Source organism: Hirsutella rhossiliensis (assembly GCF_020360975.1).
Source record: "Hirsutella rhossiliensis strain HR02 chromosome Unknown scaffold00008, whole genome shotgun sequence".
Taxonomy (NCBI): Eukaryota; Fungi; Ascomycota; class Sordariomycetes; order Hypocreales; family Ophiocordycipitaceae; genus Hirsutella; species Hirsutella rhossiliensis.
Window position 1 is genome coordinate 1,187,466 of NW_025408674.1, and position 22,721 is coordinate 1,210,186.

A 22,721-nucleotide genomic window follows, 5' to 3' on the forward strand; every position below is an offset into this window, starting at 1 on the left:
CCACTTGCTCATCCTCCGTGCGATATCGAGGCTACCCCGTTACACCAAGGAACCTAGCTGCAAGCTAGAACTGGCTCAAGGGGTCATGAACATTTCTAGTATTACCAAGTTACTGTTATTAAGTACAAGGGAATTGTTGACGGTGCAACTGAAGCAAATATCTAACTTAGTGTATCAACCCCGTTCCAGAACTCGTGTAAGCCACCTTTAAACAGAATCATAATTTCCCTCAGCCTTCACCCCAGGTTTCCCCCCGGCGATCCTGGCTAGACCTTCGTCAATAGTCGTCTGCAGGGACGCTTGAAAATGAACCATCAGTTTCTGCATATGCTGGCTGACTTCCTTAAGAATTGAGTCGACACGTTTATCCAACTTCTCTTCCTGCGACTGGAGTCGGCTTTCCAGCTTCTGAACTTTGTCTGCCAGCGATTCATGGCCGATGGTGCTGCCGCCATTGCCCAGCGATCTTGCAGTAGACAGTTCTCCGTCAGTATATCCTCCATCTCTATTCTTTCGTGCCATATCTCGTCTCAGCCTTCTCCTCACATCCGGATCAGGCTCGACAGCTGCTGGGTCGTTGAACTCGGCGACTGGTCCAGCTTCCCAGGGAGTTGGGATTCTGTCTCTTCTGCAGCATTCTCTGATCTTCAGATTTGCCTGGTCCCTTCCAAGAACCTTTCTAAGGCTGCTCACTGTAAGCATGTGAATATCTGGCTTTCCATCGTCAAGTGAACCCTTGAAAGCCACGCAGCAATGAGCGGCCGGGCTCCTACGCCTGGCCGCCGCCATGTTCTTCCTGAGAATGACGGTCTCCGGGACCCAAAGAACCTCTTTAAACCCTTTTCGGTGCTCCTTCGACCAACCAGACTGCCCCTTGGACAGATTTAAGCCTTTCGACCTGAAATCGGCCGTAACGCCGGCCTCGGAACCGGTCTCGTAGCTCCGAATGAGCCGGCCATCCTCCTCTCTCTCTACGAGCGCCCGCGTGCCCCGGCCGACGGGGTAATACCCTATGATTGTAAACCCACCAGAAGCCTTTAACGTGATCCATGGATAGTCGATGTTACTGGCAATGTCTCTTCGACTGAGGAACTCTTCGGGTGTCTCCATAGTCCAGCTGGCCGGAAAATGCTTCCTTTCAATTTTCAAATCAACGAGCCTCTTATGTTCAAGAATCTCCTCAGAATAGGTCCTGTTTTGGCGGTCCTCAAGCAATTGTCGATATCCCTCGTTGATCATTTGGTAATGTGTCGAGAAGAAGGAAGCCTCAATATTCCAATAATCTGTCGGCGCACCTTCATCCATCATGTCTTCTGTGTTCTTCACCACGGCCTCTTCCTCGAGCTTCGCGTTCAAATTCCGAAGTTCCTCAACTGCTTGGACGTTTGAGGGATCTTTCTTCAGCTTCATAATCCATTGCGTTGATTCGTCGTATAAAATTTGGACACGTTCTGTTGGCAGAGGAACTCGGAACTCTTCCAGTGGGGGATCTTCCACGTCCTCGTCCTCGTCTGTCTCGCGCTCAGAACCATTGAGATGGTCCAGGTCGTCCAACTTTTTTTGGCCATCCCATTGATCGACTTCGCATATCCATCGACTGTCGACTCCCAGGTCCTCGGCTGCTTTTTGGAGTTCTGTTTCATGTTAGACGTGTCTATCATTTGCGAGGAAAATAACTTACTCTTGTAAGGCTCAGCAGCGCCATCACCCATCACTACGGGATGAACCAAGCAAGCCAAAGTGCGCCAGGCCCGTGTCCTTTCCATTTCGTCAGAGTTCGTGCCTACGTCCAAGATTTTCTCAGGGTCGCTGGCTTTGCATTTCATGATGCGCTTAATCTGAACCTCTGCAGAACTTGTCTTGTTTTGCCCTTGATTCTCGTCGTTCTCGTCATTATCGTCATTCTGTTCAGATTGCTTTGGTTGGGCCTGATAACTCCTATTTTTCCCGCCTGCTCTCTCCCCGTTCTTCTTATTCGCCTGAGGCTCGGGAGTATACTCTGGCGTAGGAAGCGTAGTCCTATCCACTGCTTCGGGATTATTCTTGTCAGTCATACTGGTTCGTTTGAAGATTGAAAAGTCGGTGGATGGCGGAGGTTGCGCCTATTTAAGCAATTTCTCTAAGCAGGGAAAGGGTTCCTCATCCTACCGCGGAATGCGATAAACAGCAGCAGAACAGGACTAGGGGCCAGTTACGGATGTTGCCATAATGTAGTGGGTGATGCAAACCTGGATATTCTAGCCCTTATTTAATGGACTGTCCGCTCTGTGACGCCAACAATAGCTCCGGAGACAGTTTCCGCTACAAGCAATAAGTATTCAGGCATAGTAACACATGTATGTTGACGTTCTTGAGTTGACTTGCCATGAGTACTTGTTTCGTGGTAGTGTCAATAAATTGCCGGCCCCACGAGGCTTGGTCAATTGGAAAGGTGTCGCCGGGCTAAAAAGTGCAGTTGGTATGAGGTAGTCCATTCGGCACACGACCAGGCAAAAAGAACAGTGACGAGAATACCTCCGACAACGGCTTAAACCTGTTCGCGTCGGCGAGCGACTTGTAATATATCTAATATTAATATTGAGGCAATGACTAGTCATGCGGGCCGAACCACTTTGCTACGGAGGCCGTGTTACGGGGGCCGTGTGGCTGAGTTGATCGAAACCCTAAGACCCTAATACCACTGTGACCTCAACTACGCCAAAGACTACTAAGAGAAATCATGCTAGTTCGTATTTACAAGCTCTTTGAGATCATATTGCCGTGCTATTGGCAAGCCATACCCTTCGCCTCACTTCGATTTGATCTTCAGCATACCTTCCCATCTTTTCAAGCTGCATCGACTCCTCGCTTATTTTACACATTGCCTCGTACATTGTGCCCCAAATTCTACGCACGACACGAAGCTCTCGTCTGAGTGCCTCCTTTCACCCTCTAATGCTTGGACAGTAGATGACTGTTGGTTACGGACTTCGTCAGACACTAGGCGAAGAAGGCTTTCTAGCTCGAAGGATTCCGAGACGGGCCCCGAATCTGTGTATCGCGAATAAAAGCTTGATGTAGGTCTCTGATTGGTGACGACATGGCTTTGGCTGTGGTGTGGAAGACCACGCAACGAGTCGTGAGCCCGTAGCATTCCTAGCTGTTATTGAACACAAAACTCGGTAACTTGAGAGTACAGATCGTAAAGTCCATACCGTTGAGGTTTTCCGGCAAGACTTGTTGTAATGTACTGCAATGGTGCAGTAAGAAACGTACGCTAACGAAAGCAGTCTCGTTGCTACACGACTATGCAGTGGTATAATGTCGGCAAAAGGTACGTAATCGACGTGAATATATAAAGCAATGTACAGTGCATACCAATGAAACGCGAAATAAGCCATAACAGCACCCACGCGTTGCTAAATCCAGAAATGGCTCTCCGCACGGACGATATCAAAAGGTCAATGGATGCCCCTTTCTGCATGAGGATATTGTGCACGAATATTGGGATATCCAGCCGTCCTATGAACGAGTTTAACAATTTCGAGGAGATCTCCCTTCAGCCCCTTTCATGCAATACCTTTGCTATGGTGCAGCAAATCTTCAGAACAATTCAAAAACGTTATCCAAAATGGGGCCCTGGATGTCCCATAACGCCGGTCCAAGCCTATTGGGTGAGCTACGCAGAGGATCGTGCGCTTTCCAATTTCTCCTTGATCGCGGAGCTTGATGGGCAGTTGGATGAGACAATCATCTCTAAATACTTAGAAATGCTGCGGTCTTTGGACGGTTCTATACATATCGATCATCCTCGTGCACTCCAACAAGATACCAGCATAATACTCAACGAGGGCGGGATCTCCTACAGTCATTCCGATGCATCTTGAAGATCATTGGGCTTTCGCTGCGGTGTACGCCGACTGCATTCACTACTACGATAGCAGCGAGAATAGCGAGGTCGCGCTCGCGACTAAATAGTTCCAGGCCCATCGTCGTAGGCTGGACGGGTCCAAAGCAATCTATCCCGGAAGACTCGGGCGTTTTTATGTTAATCGGTATCCGTTGCCTTGTGCAAGGGTATCCCCACGTGGACCAAGAAAAAGCCGATGCCCTAGTGCCTACGTTTCGCGTTCGAATGCTTGTGGAGATTTGCTGTCGGCGAATCGACCCAGACGAAGGACAGTTCGAAGAACTTCTTGAGCGAAGGAGGTCTCTTGAGAATCGCGATGAATCTTCACACGAAACCGATGTCTTGGCTGATGCTGGCCCTTCCACATATGCGTCTCGTCATTCTACGCGAGCGTCGATAACTCCCACCGTCTCGCCCAATCGACAGTCACACGAGTCATCGGCCTGTTCAGGTCCAAGCTCTTCCAGCCAATTGCCCAAGGGTTTAACAGCAGGGAGCTCCCGTGGCTTAGCTTCATTAGATGATCGCAGGCTGATACTGCGTCATCTGAGCGATGCTGTCTTAACGAATCGATCTGTGCGAACAACAATGACGATTGACTTGGCCACGCTTTGGCAAGTCGTAAAAAGAGGCTCGATCAAGAGCGCGTTCTACCAGAGATACTACGCAGTGTTATTCAGTGAGAAGATGGGGGAATTGCGCGACCAAACGCAGCAGGAGATGGGAGACCGGATCGGATTTTATCGACTTAACCCTCGGCGCTTGCAAGAAATGAAGTCAAAACAAAGGGAATGCCGTTTTTGGGATAATGTGTGTGATCTGCGGCGCGAATGGGGCGATACCAGATACGTTTTGCTTTGTGCAGTTTCAAACCACCAAAGTCGGGACCGCCAAAAGACCTTGGCCGAGCTACAATCGAGGCTCCAAGACAAAGATGACGAGTTGGAAAGCACGTTAAACCAGGCCCGTGCTCTTTGTGGGGCAATCATTCAGGACAGTCTCCCTGCACAGCGTCTGATGGTTGACAACTATCAATATAACGATACAAAGGAAATAGACAGCGATCTTTATGGGGCATTCGTCAGCCTCAACCCTCGAGCGAGACTGCCGCTAATGCCGATTGAGAGAAACTGACTCGGGACAATCTATCGGCGACGACGCTGCGAAACCCAACACAAATCCTCTAGTCCTCAAGGTTAATGTGAAGGACGACAATATGAAACCTTAGATCACGCAGCCCTTGCTAAGCTGAGGCAGGGACGGTGGGATTAGAACACGATCCATCTCTACTTTTAACAACCATCCTTCCATTAAAGCGCACAAGCATCAACCATCTCATACTAAGCGGCATGGCCGCGATGGCTGTATCCGCCTTGTACTTTACTTTACTCGTCTTCTTATCCCGATAATTTGTTACGTCTGGTCCTATTTTCCCTCTGTCTATCCAACCGTGCTGTACCCTATACAACAGTTCAACTTAAGTTAAGTTTGTTCAATAAGGGACAACAAGACATGACAATTTCATCACCAAAGCATGTGCCCTAATGTATGATAAAACCCGCGCAATGGACCAGCCCTTTAAATTTACCTTCCTAGCCATCTATATATGGCCTTTTCCTTTGCATGCGAACCTAGCTACCGGCTTGTACGAAGTCGGTCCCCATGATCAGGTGCGTAATCTGTCGCGAAGCACGTCTGAGATCTTGAGCTCAGGGTGACCATAAGGGTAGGTATACAGCTAAGGGCCCGACAGGCTAGACAGAAAGGCAGCCTGCAGAGAGTTCTGAGGCTGCAGAAGACTATTAGGAGACCGCATTAGGCAGCCACATAGGCTGTAGAGACTGCATTTACGGGGAAGCTGAAAGAGCCCTCGGCGACTAGGAAAGTCAGTATGCAAAGGGAGGGCTGGGAAAGGATCCCAGCCCCTAGATATTGTGCCTATACAACTGAAAAGGGGATATCAATAGGGAACCAAGGGATATAAATAGAGAGCCTAGAAGAGGGCATTGCAAGAGGACAGACGCAACGGAATACAACAGAACACACCTATTATTAAAACAATCAATGCCCACTTGCATGCTCTCTTCGTGAGAATATCCACTTAGGTATCTAGTGACACCATGCTCCGGTACCGGCCCCACTCATGAAGCCGGCTGCTATGAGAACATTCTACAATACGCTCGAGGCGAACTCGAGTTCTCTTTCTTTCCATTTCTCTCCTTAGCTCTGGATAGATATCTCACGAAGAGAGCATGCAAGTGAGCATTGATTGTTTTAATAATAGGTGTGTTTTTGTTGTGTTCCGTCGTGTCTGTCCCTCTTGCAATGCCCTCTTCTAGGCTCTCTATTTATATCCCTTGGTTCCCTATTGATATCCCCTTTCATTTGTATAGGTACAATATCTAGGAGGCTGGGCTCCTTTCCCCAGCCCTCCCTTTGCATACTGACTTTCCCTAGTCGCCGAGGGCTCTTTCAGCTTCCCCCGTATATGCAGTCTCTCTACAGCCTATGTGGCTGCCTAATGCGGTCTCCTAATAGCCTTCTGCAGCCTCAGAACTCTCTACAGGCTGCCTTTTGATCTAGCCTGTCGGGGCCCTTAGCTGTATACTGTGACGGCCTACAGTCGGGTGACAAAAGTTCCGGTCAATCCGGCCCACCCACCACAACGCCGCATCAGAGCCCTCTTTTCAACAGCACATTACTTTGCCAAATGAAGGTCAATTATGAAGCCGAAGATATAAATATATAGAGAATTGAGTGGAGATTATTGTTGTTTCGGCTAGTATTTGGTATACCAGCCACGTGCAGCCACAACAGCTTGAAGGCGCCGAGGCATTGATTCTATTAGGTGATTGAGGGTATCCTCTTCAAGGTCTTCCCACGCTCCAACCGCTGCAAAACAGAGCTTCTGCTTGGAGCTATAGTTCTTTGGAAGGTCTGAGAGCTCAGGGTGAGTCTCCATAATGCTCTCTTTAAGCAGCTTCCATACGTTTTCTATGGGGTTTAGGTCAGGTGAATATGGCGGCCAGTCGACCAAATCTACCCTGTTTTCTTCGACCCAGCAGCCAAGCCACGCCTGCACAATGGCCGCCGTATGTGTTGAGGCGTTATCTTGGGCGAATGTATAGCCTGGCTCTGCAATTGTAGGTAGGCTTTCTTGTAAGGTCTCGAGCACACGGCGTGCAGTAACGCCACCACGGGCTGAGTCGGGGTCTCCTAGCATTGGTGTAAGAGAAGTCCGCCGATTAAAGGAGAAGCCGCCCCAAAACATCTGGGAATGTCGAGTAGGTTTTCCTCTTGCTTGTACGTTTTCGGATTTAATCTATCCCCTTTTGCAATTAGGAGGATTTTTGAAGTAAGGGTATTAAGACGTACTGAATTGCAAAACCCACTTCTGTCTCTCGCCGTCCCCACGAGCGATTGACGTCTCATCAGAGAAAATCCATGTATGCCAAAAGGAAGCTGGCTTTTGATGGTATTGTAGTGCAAATTGTAGCCTCTTTGCAGCATGTTCTTCTGTTAATTTTGGACGTCGAAGAGCGCGTACATGTTGTATGCCATGGTGTCGAAGGTACCGTGTTAAAGTACGTGTAGAACACTCTAGAAGCCTCACGAAGAAGCTGAGCATTCGAGATGAAAGGGTCTTTCGCGATGCATCGAAAGATATATCTTTTATGGGTGTCATTGAGCTTTGAGGGTCTCCCAGAGCGCGGCAAAGATTTCGCACTCGACTGTGTCCTGTAACGCCTGACGATTCCGTAGACAGCTCTAGGAGAAACGTCCTCTTTGACGCCGACGAGGGCAGCTGAGAAGCCGCAATCAAAGAGGGTCACAATCTTCGTCCTCTTATGAGGGCTCCAGTGTTTTGGGCGTAATTGGGCTCATTTTGAAGGCATGATGGTGATTTGAAGAGGAAGGGTTGGAATGTGGGAGACGCGCGTACGCGACGCGCTAGCGTCATTGACCGGAACTTTGTCCCCACTGTAGCACCGTCACACCCCTTGCATACATGACCCATGTTGTTGGGCCAACGGCCCACACGTACGGAAGGCATATTTAGGAGAGGACACCCAGTTGTATTGTTCGGTTCTCCTTTCTCTTCTTCAGAGCAGAATCTTCGTAATAGAGTCCACAGCCTTCTGGCTCAGTCCGTGACCGTCACACTATTCTGCTCTCGACCACGCCATCGCTGCCGAGCGATTCATAAAAACGCCACGACTTTACCCCATGCCAAGACTGCGCTCGGCCGGCCCACTTGAACAGGACACGGCCCTCCATAGATCGCAGCTCCCACGACCCGTCTTACCAAGCATCGAAGACCAAGACCAAGACCAAGACCAAGACCAAGATCAAGACCAAGACCAAGACCAAGACCAAGATCAAGATCAATACCAAGACCAAGACCAAGACCAAGACCAAGATCAAGACCGAGATCAAGACCAAAGAAACAGTTCAGGGACCATCGAATCGCACATAACCATCCAGGAAGGACAGGGACCTAAAATGGCTGACAGCACCAATCAGGAGGGCAGCAGCGGCTTGTTCACCGAATTGTCTCCCGAGCAGAGACAGCAATTAACCGACCACATCAGCCGAGAAGTGGCCCGTTTGGTCGCCCAAGTACGAGTGACCGAGCCAAGAGACAGCCAATATGGTGAAGATGAAGTCAGCACACCAGGCCAACGGGAAGGAACAGCCTTTGACGACCGCGAAGAATTCCGGCCGTCAGGATATGCGGCCCTTTTAGCCTTCCGGAGATATGAGTCGATGGATGGCACCAACCCAAACTATAGAGAGGACGGAAACGTCGGGAGAGAAACCCACCATGTTCTCCGGCGAAGGGACTCCCTCGTTTGAAAGCTGGATTAAGCAAGTAGAGGGCAAGTTCGAGGAGGACAACGATACTTTCGCCTCTGAGAAGACGCGGATCAACTTCGTGATTACGCGTCTCGAGGGCACCGCGTATAAGACCGGAGAAGGACGCCACCACTCGCTGACTCGGCCTTTCACAACATTGGCCGAACTAATCCAGGTCCTCCAGACAGCGCACACAAACCCAAACAAAGGCGCCGACGCCCGCGCCCAGCTGCGTGTCTGCAAATACGATTGGAAGAAGGACTTCAATATTTTCTTGGGGGAATTCAACTCCATGTACGAGGCGGCGGGGTACCAACCTTCAATGCAGAAACAGACCCTGTGGGACTCTCTTCCTGCGCCGGTCAACCAAGCGGTGGTCGAGAGGGTCTACGATACGAAAGTGCGCTACGAGGACTTCTGTGAGTCAGCACAGCACCAGGTGTTCGTGGCCCGCCACAACTTTTCCGAAGCGCAAAAGAAGCGCAACCACTCTAGTAGTAGTGGTAGCCGAGGGGTTCGGAACAATGGCGGCAACCGTAACAATGCCCGGGTCGCCACCGGGAACAAACTGACAAAACGAGTAGGCCAGGACAAAGTCTCGTTCCTGGCCGACTTGGTGTCTGTGATTGGAGCGGCGGATTTGGACAGACTCATAGGGGGCAAACAGCTGACAATCTCATCTCACCTTAAATTGAACAACATGTCTATTCTCATTCGTGCCTTGCAGACACCGGAGCGAGTATGTATCTCGCCATTAACCATAGGTTAGCGAGAAGAGCGGTCTCACAACTTGGGGCCCAGAGGAAGAGGCTTGATCCTAAAGAACTTACCATTCTTGGTCGTCCGGATGGACTACGACATCATCATTGGCAGGAAATGGTTTGAACAACACAGGGTCGCCGTTGCGCCTGGACTCAGGAAACTTCTCTGGTCATCAGGACGGGAAGGCGCGACGAGATTATCGGACCGAAGACGAGACAGTCTGGGGAAGCCGTCCTGGCGAAACCCAACGATTCCAACCATGCGAGTCGACGCCGATAATCCGCAGCAAATCCGCGCTGTTTCCGGTACGGAGCCTATCCAAGGAAGGGGGAAAACGGACGACCAAGAGGACGTCATCCGTGACTGTGGTCGTCTTGCTACCGACCAGCGTCCGGCCGGCCAGGAGAGCAATGCCGGCGGGCCGCCAACGTGTTCGGCACAAGCGCAAGCCCCAAGAATTCATGAACTAGCGTCTCCAGGAGCAAAGGGGACCCAAGTCGACCAGAGTCAATTGCCGCAGGATGGACCACCCCACGACCACGACTCTGCAGGCCGACGGGGTGGTTGCCAGCTTTCTAAACCCGCGACAGGACCGGGAACTACAGGACTGCTGACAGCCCGCCTTAAGGGAATTCAGAGTGCATCGCGCCTCGGAGAATTGGCTCGAAGAAGTGTTACGGTGGCTCACGTGAACCCGCAAACGCCAGAGATGCCTAAGGTACCACCGAAGGACACCCGCCCAGTTATCCCACTTCCACGGGGTGAGGATGACGAGACGGTCCGCTTGATCAAAGAGAAACTCCCGACCCCGCTGGGCCATCTGGCTGGATTTTTCTCGAAGAAGGAGTCTAACCAGTTGCCTCCTCTCCGCGGCCCAGGGAGGGACATGAAGATCTACCTGACCAAACCATTGCCAGAGCGTTCGAGAGGTGTCTACCGCAACCCACATCATCTAGACGAACTACTCCGAAAGACGATTCAAGATTACCTGGACAAGGGTTTCATCGAGAGCTGCTGGCCTGGATTTGCCTCACCAGCCTTCTTTGTGCCCAAGGGTGACATGGGCATGGATTGAGATTCGTGATCGACTACCGGGACCTCAACGACGCCAGTGCAAAGATGAAGTACCCCATGCCTCTGTTAGAAGATACCCTGGTAAAACTAGCAAGCGCCAAGTTTTTTACAAAAATCGACATCCGTCAAGCCTTCCATAGGTTGCGAATGGCCCTCGAAAGTATGGATCTGACGGCATTTCGGTGCCGGCTGGGAACTTTCCGTTGGAAGGTGATGCCCTTTGGGCTGACGAACGGCCCTGCAATCTTTCAATGCTTTATCAACGACTGCCTGAGGGATATCCTGGACATCTACTGCAGTTCGTACGCCGACGACATCCTGATCTATTCAGAGTCGGCCGAGGAAAACGTGCGCCAGACCGAGGAAGTCATTCGACGACTGGCAGCGGCAGGCCTACAGGGTGACATCAAGAAGAGCTCCTTTTGCGTCACCGAGGTGGATTACCTCGGGCTGGTGATTAAGGCGGGGGAAGGTATCGCCCTTGACCCTAAGAATAAACAGGCCATCCTTGAGTGGAGGCTGTCGGACCTAAAATCTACGAAAGCCATCCGATCTTTCCTCGGATTGGTTAACTTTGTCCGACGCTTCTCGAAAGAAGTAAGCGAGCTGGCGCACCCGCTCAACGAGCTCCTGAAGAAAGGGGCAATCTTCAAGATCGGCAAGCAAGAGGAAGCGGCTTTTGAGGCACTCAAGGAAGCCCTGGTCCGAGCTCCCGGAATGGGCTTCTGGAAGATAGGCGCCCCAACTCGGTAGAGACTGATGCGTCAAGGCATTCGGTAGGCGCCACCGCTTTACAACAACAGAACGACAACTCATGGAAGCCGGTGGCCTATTTCTCCAAGACCTTGTCGTCAACAGAGACGGTATGGCCTATCCAAGACCGAGAATTCCTCGCCATCATCCGCGCCCTGGAAGAGTGGAGGCCATAGCTGGTTGGGGCCCTTTGAAGTAGTAACGGACCATGAAGCTCTCAAGTACTTTGCGACAAAGCGGGTTTTATCATCTCGACAAGCCCGTTGGGCACAGATTCTGTCGGAATTTGACTACAAGATGACGTACCGACCCGGGAAGGAGAACATAATTGCAGATGCCCTGTCCCGGAAAAGCGAGAACTTCGAGACCGTCAGAGCCAGAGACCTGGATTCCCGCACCATGGAACTGGTCCCGAACGATCGGGTACCCGCAGAAGTTCTCGAGGAGACACATGTCGAAGCTGCTCCCCTAGACATCGCGGCACATTCTGAGGACCGCGGCCCAGCAGTATCTGGGGAGGCACCAGCCGGAGTGTTCCTTGTGGAGCTGATTGTCCGGGAAAATGAGAAGCAGATTCCCAAGGAGGACCGGCAGAAGGGAGATCGTATCTGGGTGCCGGAGTACTCGTCAGAAGGGCTCGCACTGCGAACTGCCTTAATCCGGGAAGTCCACGAACCCAAATCAAGGGGTCATCCGGAAGAACAAGATGAAGGCGATGCTGCGGCCGTTCTATTACTGGCCACGTATGGATGAGGATCTCGCGCGCTACGCACGCAATTGCCAGGCATGCCGTAGGAACAAAGTGTGGAAAGATAAGTCACCTGGATTGCTCCATTCGTTGCCTGTCCCAGAGGAACCTTGGCATACCGTGCTGGTGGACGGAAAGGACATGCCGAATGATCGAAATGGATTCGACTACGTTTGGACGTTCATCTGCAAACTGAGCAAGCTGATTCTCACGATTCCGGGGAAAAAGACAGACACCGCCGAAAGACTGGCCAAGCGATATTACCGCCGCGTGTTTGGCCACCTCGGTCTACCGAAGATTTGGCTCTCCGACAACGGACCACAGTTCATTTCGAAATTCATGGCCAAGGTCAACGAGATGACGGGAACAGAGCACAAATTCGGCAGTGCCTACCATGCGCAGACTCAAGGAGGCGTGGAGATTACCAACCAGTATCTTGACCAACGCTTGACGTTTTACGTGTCGTATTTTCAAGACGATTGAGTGAGCATCTGGCGGCGTTAGACTTCGCGCATAACTCCACGCCGCACGACTCAACAGGCATGACTCGATCGAGGCCTCTCAGGGCGAGCACCCCACGCGGCTTTCGTTCATATACCGACCGACAAGCAGGTCGGGGATTGGACCGACGCCCAAAATGCAGCCAAGGACTTTGTGAATCGAGCCAAGAAAGTTTGTTCGCTGGCAAAAAAGAACGTGGAAGCGGCTCAAAGGCGCCAGGAACGATCAGCCAATTCGAAGAGAAGAGTGCCCGATTTCGATGTCGGTGACTGGGTGTTTGTTTCGAAAAGGGGCTGGTCAACTGACAGGCCAACAACGCGGCTAGATTCTAAGAACGCGGGTCCGTTCAGAATCGTGGCAAAAGGGTCACTCATTCGAGCTGGACCTACCCAAAGGCATGAGGGTGGCAAAGGTGCTGCATGCCGACCGGTTGAGAAGGGCTGCGCGAGACCCGCTGCCGGGACAGCAAGTGGAAGCTCCGCCGGCCGAGATGATTAACGGCGAGCCAGAGTACGAGGTGGCGAAAATATTGTCGTCAAGGATCTCAAGGGGAAAATTACAGTACCGAGCCGAGTGGGCAGGACAGGACCCTGACGAGCTATACTACGACGCTGAAGGGTTCAAGAATGGTGCGGCAGCTCTAAGGCGGTTCCACGACGAATATCCCGAGGCACCGGGACCGCCTGTACGATTGGCAGAATGGCTGCTAGCAGCAGCGGAAGACAGGTGGGCAGAGAGTCACGACGATGACAACAAGGCTGTCGGCCGTGGGCATGAGCGACGGCGACTGCGACGACACTCGTGAGGAGCCATCTCCACCGTTTGTGTTCGACGGCTTTAGGGGGGGTAGTGTGACGGCCTAGCACCGTCACACCCCCCTTGCATACATGACCCACATGTTGTTGGGCCAACGGCCCACGCGTACGGAAGGCATATTTAGGGAGAGGACACCCAGTTGTATTGTTCGGTTCTCCTTCCTCCTCAGAGCAGAATCTTCGTAATAGAGTCCACAGCCTTCTGGCTCAGTCCGTGACCGTCACATATACCCCTTATGGTCACCTCGAGCTCAAGATCTCAGACGTGCTTCGCGACAAGATAACACCTATGCACCTACCTGTTGAATAAACCCCGAGCCAGCCTCTTACAAGATGCTACCATTACTTTCTATCCACTCATTCAGGCAGTCCATAAAGACCTCGCCTTCTTCCCACCGTAGAAATCAGAATTAAGAGTTATCGCACGGAGGATGAGCTGAGCAAGCATGAAGATCGGGGACTGAAGAACTCTTGATTCTCTATCTAAGTGATGCTGAGAAGTTGGCTTCTTATACTTGTGACGTTGGGTTGAGTGGCGATGTCGCCACCCATGCAGCCTAGATGACGATGTCATCCAGAAGATTCGAATCCATCACTAATATGGCATTACAAACTGCCACGACCTAAAATATAGGCTATGTTGAATTCTGTGTAGCGGATTGAGTGTTCATTAAAAGGTTGAAGAAATCTTTAAGTAAAAACAGAGAAATGCCACCTTAATATATCACTTCCAAGCCACTGTCAGAGGCTCCTCAGAGAGCCTTTCAGGGGTTCAGGGGTTCTGATGACCCACTTCAACTGTCACGCGCTAGGAGAAGGAATACCTCCGAGATGTCTCGGAGTAGGCCGTCAGGAAACGGAGGATGCTATCATATAAGGGCAATTGATATACGGGCCCAACCACTTTACTACACGGGCGCTCCTTACACGGGCTGTATGGACGACCGGCCAGCCCCACCAACACGGCCCGTCAGCCCACCAAAGGCGGTGAGACCACCACAACACACGCATTCGCTCACTAAGATGACATCTTCTACCGCTAATCTGATAACCTTGTCATCACTACTTCAATGAATTAATACGTCGCTATAATCCCCACACTCGGCGTCGGAGAAGCCGTTCCACTCTTCGTACTCCTGTCCATCTTGGCTCAACGATGATACTAGTGGAGTGGGCGACGCAATACGGCCGTGGCAATCGTCTCCACGTTCCCAAATAGCTTGCCGTGGGCCGGACGCTTCTCGACACTTGGCCAACTCGCGAGCCAATAAGGAATCTGTCTCCGCCAGCTCCCAGGCCAAGGTCAAGGCAGGCTGGAAGCGGGCCACAACCTGCTTGCGGGCATCGACTTCTCCACCTCAAGAGGCAGCGTAGACGCTGTCTCTCGAGTTTGTCTGCATCAGGAATTCCTGTGGTGAACAACCGCCGAGCCCCACCTCCTCGGAAGCTATCATCCAAGAATATTTGTGACTGACGTAGTTTCCACCAGGGCTCGTCGACGCCACGAGAGCCGTGTGGTCTTGGCAGGCTAGTGAAGTAGCTTTCTGGCCATGTGGCGAAGAGATTGTATAACGCATCATCGTCGTTAAGGCCGTAATACGGTTCAGGATTGAAAGGAGGCTGAGCCCGAGCCCGTGATGCAAGTCTACGGCGCTTGCATGGAGGCAAGCCCGGAAGGGATCTACTACAGCCGTCGCCGCTGTTGGCAGCAGTTGGGTCTTTGTGCAATGTCATGCCGGTTGGTGCTTAACCGAATGATTGCTCAGACGGAAGGTTGGTTGTGGAGAGTTAGTTGTCACTACAGAACTGGCAGCTGGGATGTCACCCCTTCTGCCAGGTGGTGGGGCTACAGACCCTGCCACGTGCAAGGACCAGGCGGCAGAATTTTTGGCCCAATTAAAAACCGCCGCCCGTGTAAGGAGCGCCCGTGTAGTAAAGTGGTTGGGCCCGTATATCAATTGCCCATATAAGATGGGTGCCTATTCTCGGGATTTTATGGGATCTTCAGAGATCAATGAATTGAATGATTGACCCCCGTTCTTCACTCTCTGTTTAGTTGTGTGCGCCTTACATCAACAGGCTAACTATGCGAATAGGGAATCAGACTGTTGAGGCTGATTCAGCCCGAAGGGCGTTTATATACTCTGTGTGACAAGAGTCTTCCAGTCCTTGATCTTTATGCCTGCTTTGCTTATCTTCCGTGAGATAGGACCAAGTCAAGTGTCCTGCCTTGCCAAGCGGTTGGCTTTGTACCGGTATATAACCTGCCGTCGTAAGTTCAGGTTGAGTTGAAAAGCCGGTCCCCCTCTCTGGTGACTTTAAATACACCCCCTGCCAGTTTCTTCCGAATAGCAAATTGTGCCGCTGCCCGTAAGCTTTGGGCTTTGTCAAGAAAAGGGTCCTTCCCTTTCATCAGACAGATAACCTCGGCTTTGAACCAGGTCTGAACGTACCGTGGTAAGCGGGATGTTTCCGCCGCGAAGCCGCTCTAAAAACATTGAAGCATCAGGCGACCAGAAGGAGCTGTTGTTACCCAGTCTCTCCATTGTCTCATACAGGAATAATGTGGAAGTTTCCTGCAATACTTGTCGGATTAAGGGCCCAACAACAGACTCGTGGCTCCAGTCAAGTACTGAATAGATTAGTTGCCGGTATGCCACGAGGCTGATGGCCGATGTTGAGGACTGACCGAGTTTCACGGAACCTTGGGCAGTGACTCGCACGCAGTCTATGCAAAAGCCAAGCGATAGCTGTCTGAGTTTACGTACCCCCGCTAGGACCTATGTGATGGGTAGTCGTTGCTTGTGAGAGAGCTTGTAAGTGGACCGTACCTGAGACATGATCTCTGCAATTTCTCCTTCCGATAGTGGGCACAAGTCGTAAAGATATAAGTCGACGTGTTCGTAGACGACATGAAACGCCTGGTCTCGGTGATAAAGTGCAATAAGGCGAGCAATCCCTGCATCAGCAATTTGAGCAAGGGCTCTGAAGTCTGTTAGAGACGTATTTTCGACCTTCTGAACTACAGCTAGCTGGCGACTTCGATGCTGGCGATGCTCGCCGACCCAGCGTTTACTATCTGCCGTCTGTTGAGAAAGCGGCATATAGTCCGCTTCTGGGCTGCGATTCAAGTAGGCGACTAGCTGAGCTCGCGTAGTGACCTCTAAGTCATTTTGTCGGAATGCCTTCTTGCGTCTCAGCATTTCAAAGGATCATGCCGGCAGGGATTCCGCCTGAACGGGCATTGAGTTTTGAGAACATGAGCGCAAAAATGGTTCATATTGCATTATTTATATCTGTTAAAGGAGCAAAAAATGTCTCTAACTCGGCGACCCCGAAAGCTCTTCAGTATACAAAACGCTAGTGAAATTGCTCGAAGTACCTTGCGGTCATTCTTGGATGCCTTATAAGCCATTGTGGTTGAGTGGGAATGATGCCGCAATGTACCGGTATGTCATTAGATTCATATTAGGGTGCATACAGCTAAGAGCGCATTCGGCTTTTACGTAATGTTGGTTCGTACATTTTCTACCACAACTCGCAGAACCCGGACATTTCGGCCCCTAGACCGTATCGCGGCAAAAAAAATGCCTCAACTGACCGGAGGCCATGACGGGGGTTGCCAAGTCAATGCGGAGCCATATGTCGTTAGTGGAGCTGTCTGTAGTTGGACTCCAACTGGCACTGTCCGGTCTGCTATTTACCCGATTCTACATTACTGTACTGTAATCTGCGATGGTTTTCGTCGATGATACGAGCTCTTGTAGATACTTGAAGTGGCGCTGGTTGGTGCTCAATCGAGTGAGTTTTCCACAGGGTAAAAGTGGCTGATACAATGCGAAAATTGGTACTTCGACCTGACTTGAGAACGCCATTTTTGGCTATATGCCCCCGCCCAGTGGTCGTTCCAAACCGTCTCAATTTCGGTCGAATTCTACGAATCGTTCGTTCGCTATAGGAGGGGCCTTCGAGAGCAAGGGTCTTAATCTGCGTAATGCTAGGACTCATTCAGTCTACTCGTCCCACAGACCCACGTAAAGTGGGTCCTCACCACCTGTCTGTGTCAACCACCTGGCTGTGTCACTTCACCGCTTCAAGCCTCTATCTTGACCTCAACAACGGCACATTATGAAGAATAAAGAGCTTACGCTTGAAAGGCGCGTAGCCGAGGCTATTAAAGCCATTGAGGCAAATCCCAATATGTCCCCGCGCTGCGGCTAAGGAATTTGGGGTTCCACGCGAACGACTCCGCTTGCGATTTCACGGCATCCAACTTCGCAGCGGCCATAAAGCAACGCATACGAGGCTATCGCCAGCTCAAGAGGACTCAATCGATCTGTATATCGATCGTCTTGAGCGTATAGGACTTGCGGTGCGGAAGGACTTATTACGCGATGCAGCAAATCGGGTTCTAAGCTCCACGGTCGGCCCTGATGGTACCCGCAACGAACCCTTCGACTCCCAATGCTTTGTTGGCAAAACTGGATATCCCGTTTTATTAAACGCAAGGGATATCATATTATGAAGCAAAGGTACTCGATAACCAACGCAAGCTTGCCGAATCAGTCCCGCACGTTACCGAGTACTTCAAGAAGCTCCACGAGACGATTGCCTCGTACGGGATTAACCCGGCTGATATCTGGAATATGGACGAGACGGGCTTCCGTATTGGTATTGGCAGGGACCAAGTTGTCGTCACGAAATCAAGGCGATCGCAATACTTTGGTATTGAGGAAAACAGAGAGTCGGCAACAGCCGTTGAAGCGATTTCTGCCGATGGTCGATACATCCCTGCGTTTTGATCCTATCCGGCAAGGTCCACCTCGAACAGTGGTACGGCATCAAGGAGCTAGATGGCGATACCCTTATTGGTGTTACGGAAACGGGATTTACGAACGATCAGCTCAATCTAGCGTGGATTCAACATTTCGATAAGCATGCAAAGAGCAAAGGTGCTTGGAGGCTATTGCTCCTTGACGGCCACGGCTCCCACCATACCCTTGACCTTATCGAGTACGCTGAAGCCCATAATATTGTGCTCTTTGCATTGCCTCCGCATCTTACGCATCTCCTTCAACCGCTTGACGTCGTGGTATTTCAGCCGTATAAACATTACCACAGTCGGGCAGTCGATTTTGCTATTCGCAGTGGTGCGAGTAAAATCACCAAGCTGGAGTTCCTCGCTATGATCCAATCAATCCGCGTCAAAGCCTTCAAGGAGTCTACAATCCTCTCGGCATTCAAAAACAGGAATCCACCCATTCAATCCAAAGCCAATCCTCGAGAGACTCAAAGAGAGGGTACGGGACCAGACGCCGCCGACAGAGCTACCTGCAGAGCCGTATTCATCCCCTTTGGTACCCCCATACCGTACGGAAGTTTGAATCAGTTGGCCAACGTCTCCTTGAGTTTGACCCAATTGATGATATTGAGAAGGAGGTCTTCGTACATAACCTTCAACGCTACGTTAAAGGTGCAATCTCCCAAGGCCACGAGTTAAAGCAAACGATGGTCGATCTGTACAATACCAAGCTTGCCGAGCAGCAACGCCAAGGCCGGAAGAAATACAAGAACCGCCACCTTCAAAGCGGTGGAGTACTGACTGTAGACGAAGGGAGGGCTATTGCGAAGTCAAAGGAAGATATTCGCATTGCAAAAGCAGAAAAGTTGGTACTGGCGAAGCAAAAGAGGGAGAAAAGGGCGATTGAGCTCGAGGAGCGACGGCAGCCCGGGCGGCTAAGAAAGCCGAAAAAGAAGCCCAACGATCAGCTTTATAAGCTACAAAAGTCAAAAATAGGTAGACTATTGCGGCCAGTATTCAATTATCGTATGCATCAATTTTTAACTTTTTTTGCCGTTTTATTATTAAATGAAGTTGGCGTTGAGGCCGTAAAGTGACACAGCCAGGTGGTTGACACAGACAGGTGGTGAGGACCCACTTTACGTGGGTCTGTGGGACGAGTAGGAGGCTTGTTCGCGTTCCTAAACGATTCTGGGCATGAATAAGTGGGGGAAAATGAGCCAAGACAAGCAGCAGGGGTCGCTACTCTACCCTTCCAAAGGTTAGCCGCTTTTTTTTATTACCCGTTCAAGCCCCTTTGTTGGCTCCCGAAGGGCCCCGCCAACGGGTAATGCAATGCAATTTATTCCGCCTGGAGGGATCAACCCTAGAGGCCGAGGCACTAAGCTATTTGCAGATCCTCCACTTTCGATTTCATAATATTATAAGTTACGTACAGTAACTTGGAATATCAAACCTGACCAGAAATTTCGGAAATGGGACAGGCCATTCATGGAAGGTTGCGCAATGTGCAGTACCGAGTAATGTGACCCGAATTGAAGAGCAAGGTGCGTGCTGCGTAATTCTTATCATATCTTCTGAACAAGGGCACTAGGGTAGAGCCGATTGTTACTGCTGCTAGGCAATAGCCAAGAGCCTTCCGCATTTGGAGCCAACCACCGCGCGTCGATTGCCGTAAAATAAAGCCGGACCAACAACTATAAGATGCAAGAAAGAAATTCCTCTCAGTCTACGTGCATCGGAGGACAGGCGAGGTCTCTTTAGTAATGGCAGATTTATCTTTCTCTTTCGGACAAGATATCCAAATCATTCAATTCTGCGTGGCTATACTCAACCAATACGGCACACAGAACATTGAGCTGCGGGCGCGTTTGGATGCACAGAAACGCGAGAGCAAACACCTTGTCCAGCAACTGCAAAGTGCAGTAAACCATTCACAATACCAAATCCGACACATGCAGAATCTTGTTTTTGAGCTCAAGCAGGAGGAACAACAGGCTGCCGATTGTCGTCGGTTGCAGCAACAGGTTATTAATGCTCAGCGGGGCCTCATCAACAGCTTGGAGATTGAACTTCTCTCGGTTAGATCTCAGCCTGAACTGGGTTCTGCCCGCCCAAGGGAGCAGCAAAATGCCGCGACAGACCTTGTTGGCGTCTTGCCTGGGCCAAGGGACGATTGTGTCGATACAACAGGAGATGAAACTGAAGGGACCAGCCTTTTAGTCCCAAAAGAGGGACGATTTCGTCTGGAGTAAATTGCCTGTCTGGCACAACAGCATGTTCTCCCTTGGGGTTGCGAAACAAAGAGTTCAGACGCAGGTAAAAGAGTGGGCGTTATGGGACTTTACACCGCGTATTGCGCCAAAAGTAGAACGCGCGCTCCAACGAGTGGTGCGCAATTGACAGTTAGGGCACTTGGTCTGTGTGTGACACCGCACAACTTCTTATATACGTGCCACTCAGAAAATTAGGAAACTTACAACATAGGTACTATCACGCGCCTACGGACCTGGGTTGCGTCATCTGAAACCGAAGTGGGGATCGCGACGGGCGGCAGGAGCTACCGGTATATAAGAGGGGATGACCACGGCCCACTGGAGGGCTCTTTGGAGATCAACAATTACATCGCTGGCCCCCGTTCTTCACTCTCTGTTTCGTCGTGATTGTGTGCCTTACAGGTAGCGCCCCGAGAAAGTCTGTTTTATGGAACTTATCGCATGGATGATGAGTGTCACGGCACCAACCTGGCTTCAGTCACGTGCCTCCCTGTACTTTTTCTGGACTCTGTTTCACCTCCATAGTTTGCCCTCCTCACAGCATAACATAGATCTTCCCTGGCATCCTAGGTCTGCCCCGTGATAATGAGCAAGTGGTGTTATAGGGCTGGAAGCCCTGAGCTGAATTACGGGACGGACAAGGAACCCTTGTCTCTACCCCTGAGCCCCTGAGCTCACAGCTACATCATAAAAGGGGGATCTAGCTGTATACTCTTCTCTCTTCTTCTTCTTCTTTATCAGGATAATAGACTGTATTTGGCCACAACCTGGTTGCATGCCCAGTTTGGTGATGCCTTTCACAAGTGGGCATAAAATCGGGGACTGGAAAACTCTTGATTCTCCTACCTAGAGTGTAGAATGAGCAGCATCTTTATAGGAGATCCGAATGAGTGACTAGAAGCTGATGGAAGGTTCTGTGACTGTTAAGGTGGTGACGCAGTGGCTACTGTGCGAATTAGGAGCCAGGCCATTGGAGGCTGATGTACCGTGTGTGGCAGAATTCGTATTTGTCCTGGGACCATATGTGTCCTGGGATTCATTTTCGTCCTGGGATCATATGTGTCCTTGGACCGTGTGTGTTCCGGGACCGCATGTGTCCTGGGACCATACGTGTCCTGGGATCGTACGTGTCCTGGGGCCGTATCTGTCCTGGAACCATCTGTGTCCTGGGACCATCTGTGTCCTGGGATCCATTTTCGTCCTGGGATCATATGTGTCCTGGGGCCATGTGTGTCCTGGGACCGTATTTGTCCTGGGACCGTCTGTATCCTGGGACCGTGTGTGTCCTGGGACCGTATCTGTCCTGGAACCATCTGTGTCCTGGGACCATCTGTGTCCTGGGATCCATTTTCGTCCTGGGATCATATGTGTCCTGGGGCCATGTGTGTCCTGGGACCGTATGTGTCCTGGGATCGTATGTGTCCTGGGACCGTGTATGTCCCGGGACCGTATGTGCCCTGGGATCATATGTGTCCTGGGGCCATGTGTGTCCTGGGACCGTATTTGTCCTGGGACCGTCTGTATCCTGGGACCGTGTGTGTCCTGGGACCGTATCTGTCCTGGAACCATCTGTGTCCTGGGACCATCTGTGTCCTGGGATCCATTTTCGTCCTGGGATCATATGTGTCCTGGGGCCATGTGTGTCCTGGGACCGTATGTGTCCTGGGATCGTATGTGTCCTGGGACCGTGTATGTCCAGGACCGTATGTGCCCTGGGATCATATGTGTCCTGGGGCCATGTGTGTCCTGGGACCGTATTTGTCCTGGGACCGTCTGTATCCTGGGACCGTGTGTGTCCTGGGACCGTGTATGTCCTGGGACCGTGTGTGTCCTGGGACCGTATGTGTCCTGGGATCATATGTGTCCTGGGACCGTGTGTGTCCTGGGACCGTATCTGTCCTGGGACCATCCGTGTCCTGGGACCATCTGTGTCCTGGGATCCATTTTCGTCCTGGGATCATATGTGTCCTGGGACCGTGTGTGTCCTGGGACCGTATCTGTCCTGGGACCATCCGTGTCCTGGGACCATCTGTGTCCTGGGATCCATTTTCGTCCTGGGATCATATGTGTCCTAGGACCGTGTATGTCCCGGGACGGCATGTGCCCTGGGATCATATGTGTCCTAGGACCGTGTATGTCCCGGGACGGCATGTGCCCTGGGGTCATATGTGTCCTGGGGCCGTGTGTGTCCTGGACGGCATGTTTCCTGGGACCATACATGTCCTGGGATCCATTTTCGTTCTGT

General features: G+C 51.2%; 4 protein-coding genes across 4 annotated transcripts; 3 read left to right on the top strand and 1 right to left on the bottom strand.

Moving 5' to 3' along the window:
* Window positions 1-542: 542 nt before the first annotated feature.
* On the bottom strand, window positions 543-1,712 carry HRG_07420 (uncharacterized protein; the record flags this gene model as incomplete). The annotated part of the gene is made up of 3 exons (XM_044865891.1): window positions 543-628; window positions 864-1,634; window positions 1,682-1,712. 3 exons carry the CDS (start codon window positions 1,710-1,712, stop codon window positions 543-545), a joined length of 888 nt encoding a protein of 295 aa, XP_044718855.1.
* Window positions 1,713-8,714: 7,002 nt separating this feature from the next.
* Window positions 8,715-9,515, top strand: HRG_07421 (uncharacterized protein; the record flags this gene model as incomplete). The annotated part of the gene is made up of 1 exon (XM_044865892.1): window positions 8,715-9,515. The coding sequence occupies one exon, from the start codon at window positions 8,715-8,717 to the stop codon at window positions 9,513-9,515; it is 801 nt and encodes a 266-aa protein (XP_044718856.1).
* A 1,280-nt stretch (window positions 9,516-10,795) lies between these two features.
* Window positions 10,796-11,335, top strand: HRG_07422 (reverse transcriptase (RNA-dependent DNA polymerase) domain-containing protein; the record flags this gene model as incomplete). The annotated part of the gene is made up of 1 exon (XM_044865893.1): window positions 10,796-11,335. The coding sequence occupies one exon, from the start codon at window positions 10,796-10,798 to the stop codon at window positions 11,333-11,335; it is 540 nt and encodes a 179-aa protein (XP_044718857.1).
* Window positions 11,336-11,632: 297 nt separating this feature from the next.
* HRG_07423 (integrase core domain-containing protein) lies at window positions 11,633-12,741 on the top strand (the record flags this gene model as incomplete). Its single annotated transcript, XM_044865894.1, has 3 exons — window positions 11,633-11,939; window positions 12,187-12,547; window positions 12,624-12,741. 3 exons carry the CDS (start codon window positions 11,633-11,635, stop codon window positions 12,739-12,741), a joined length of 786 nt encoding a protein of 261 aa, XP_044718858.1.
* Window positions 12,742-22,721: the final 9,980 nt, after the last annotated feature.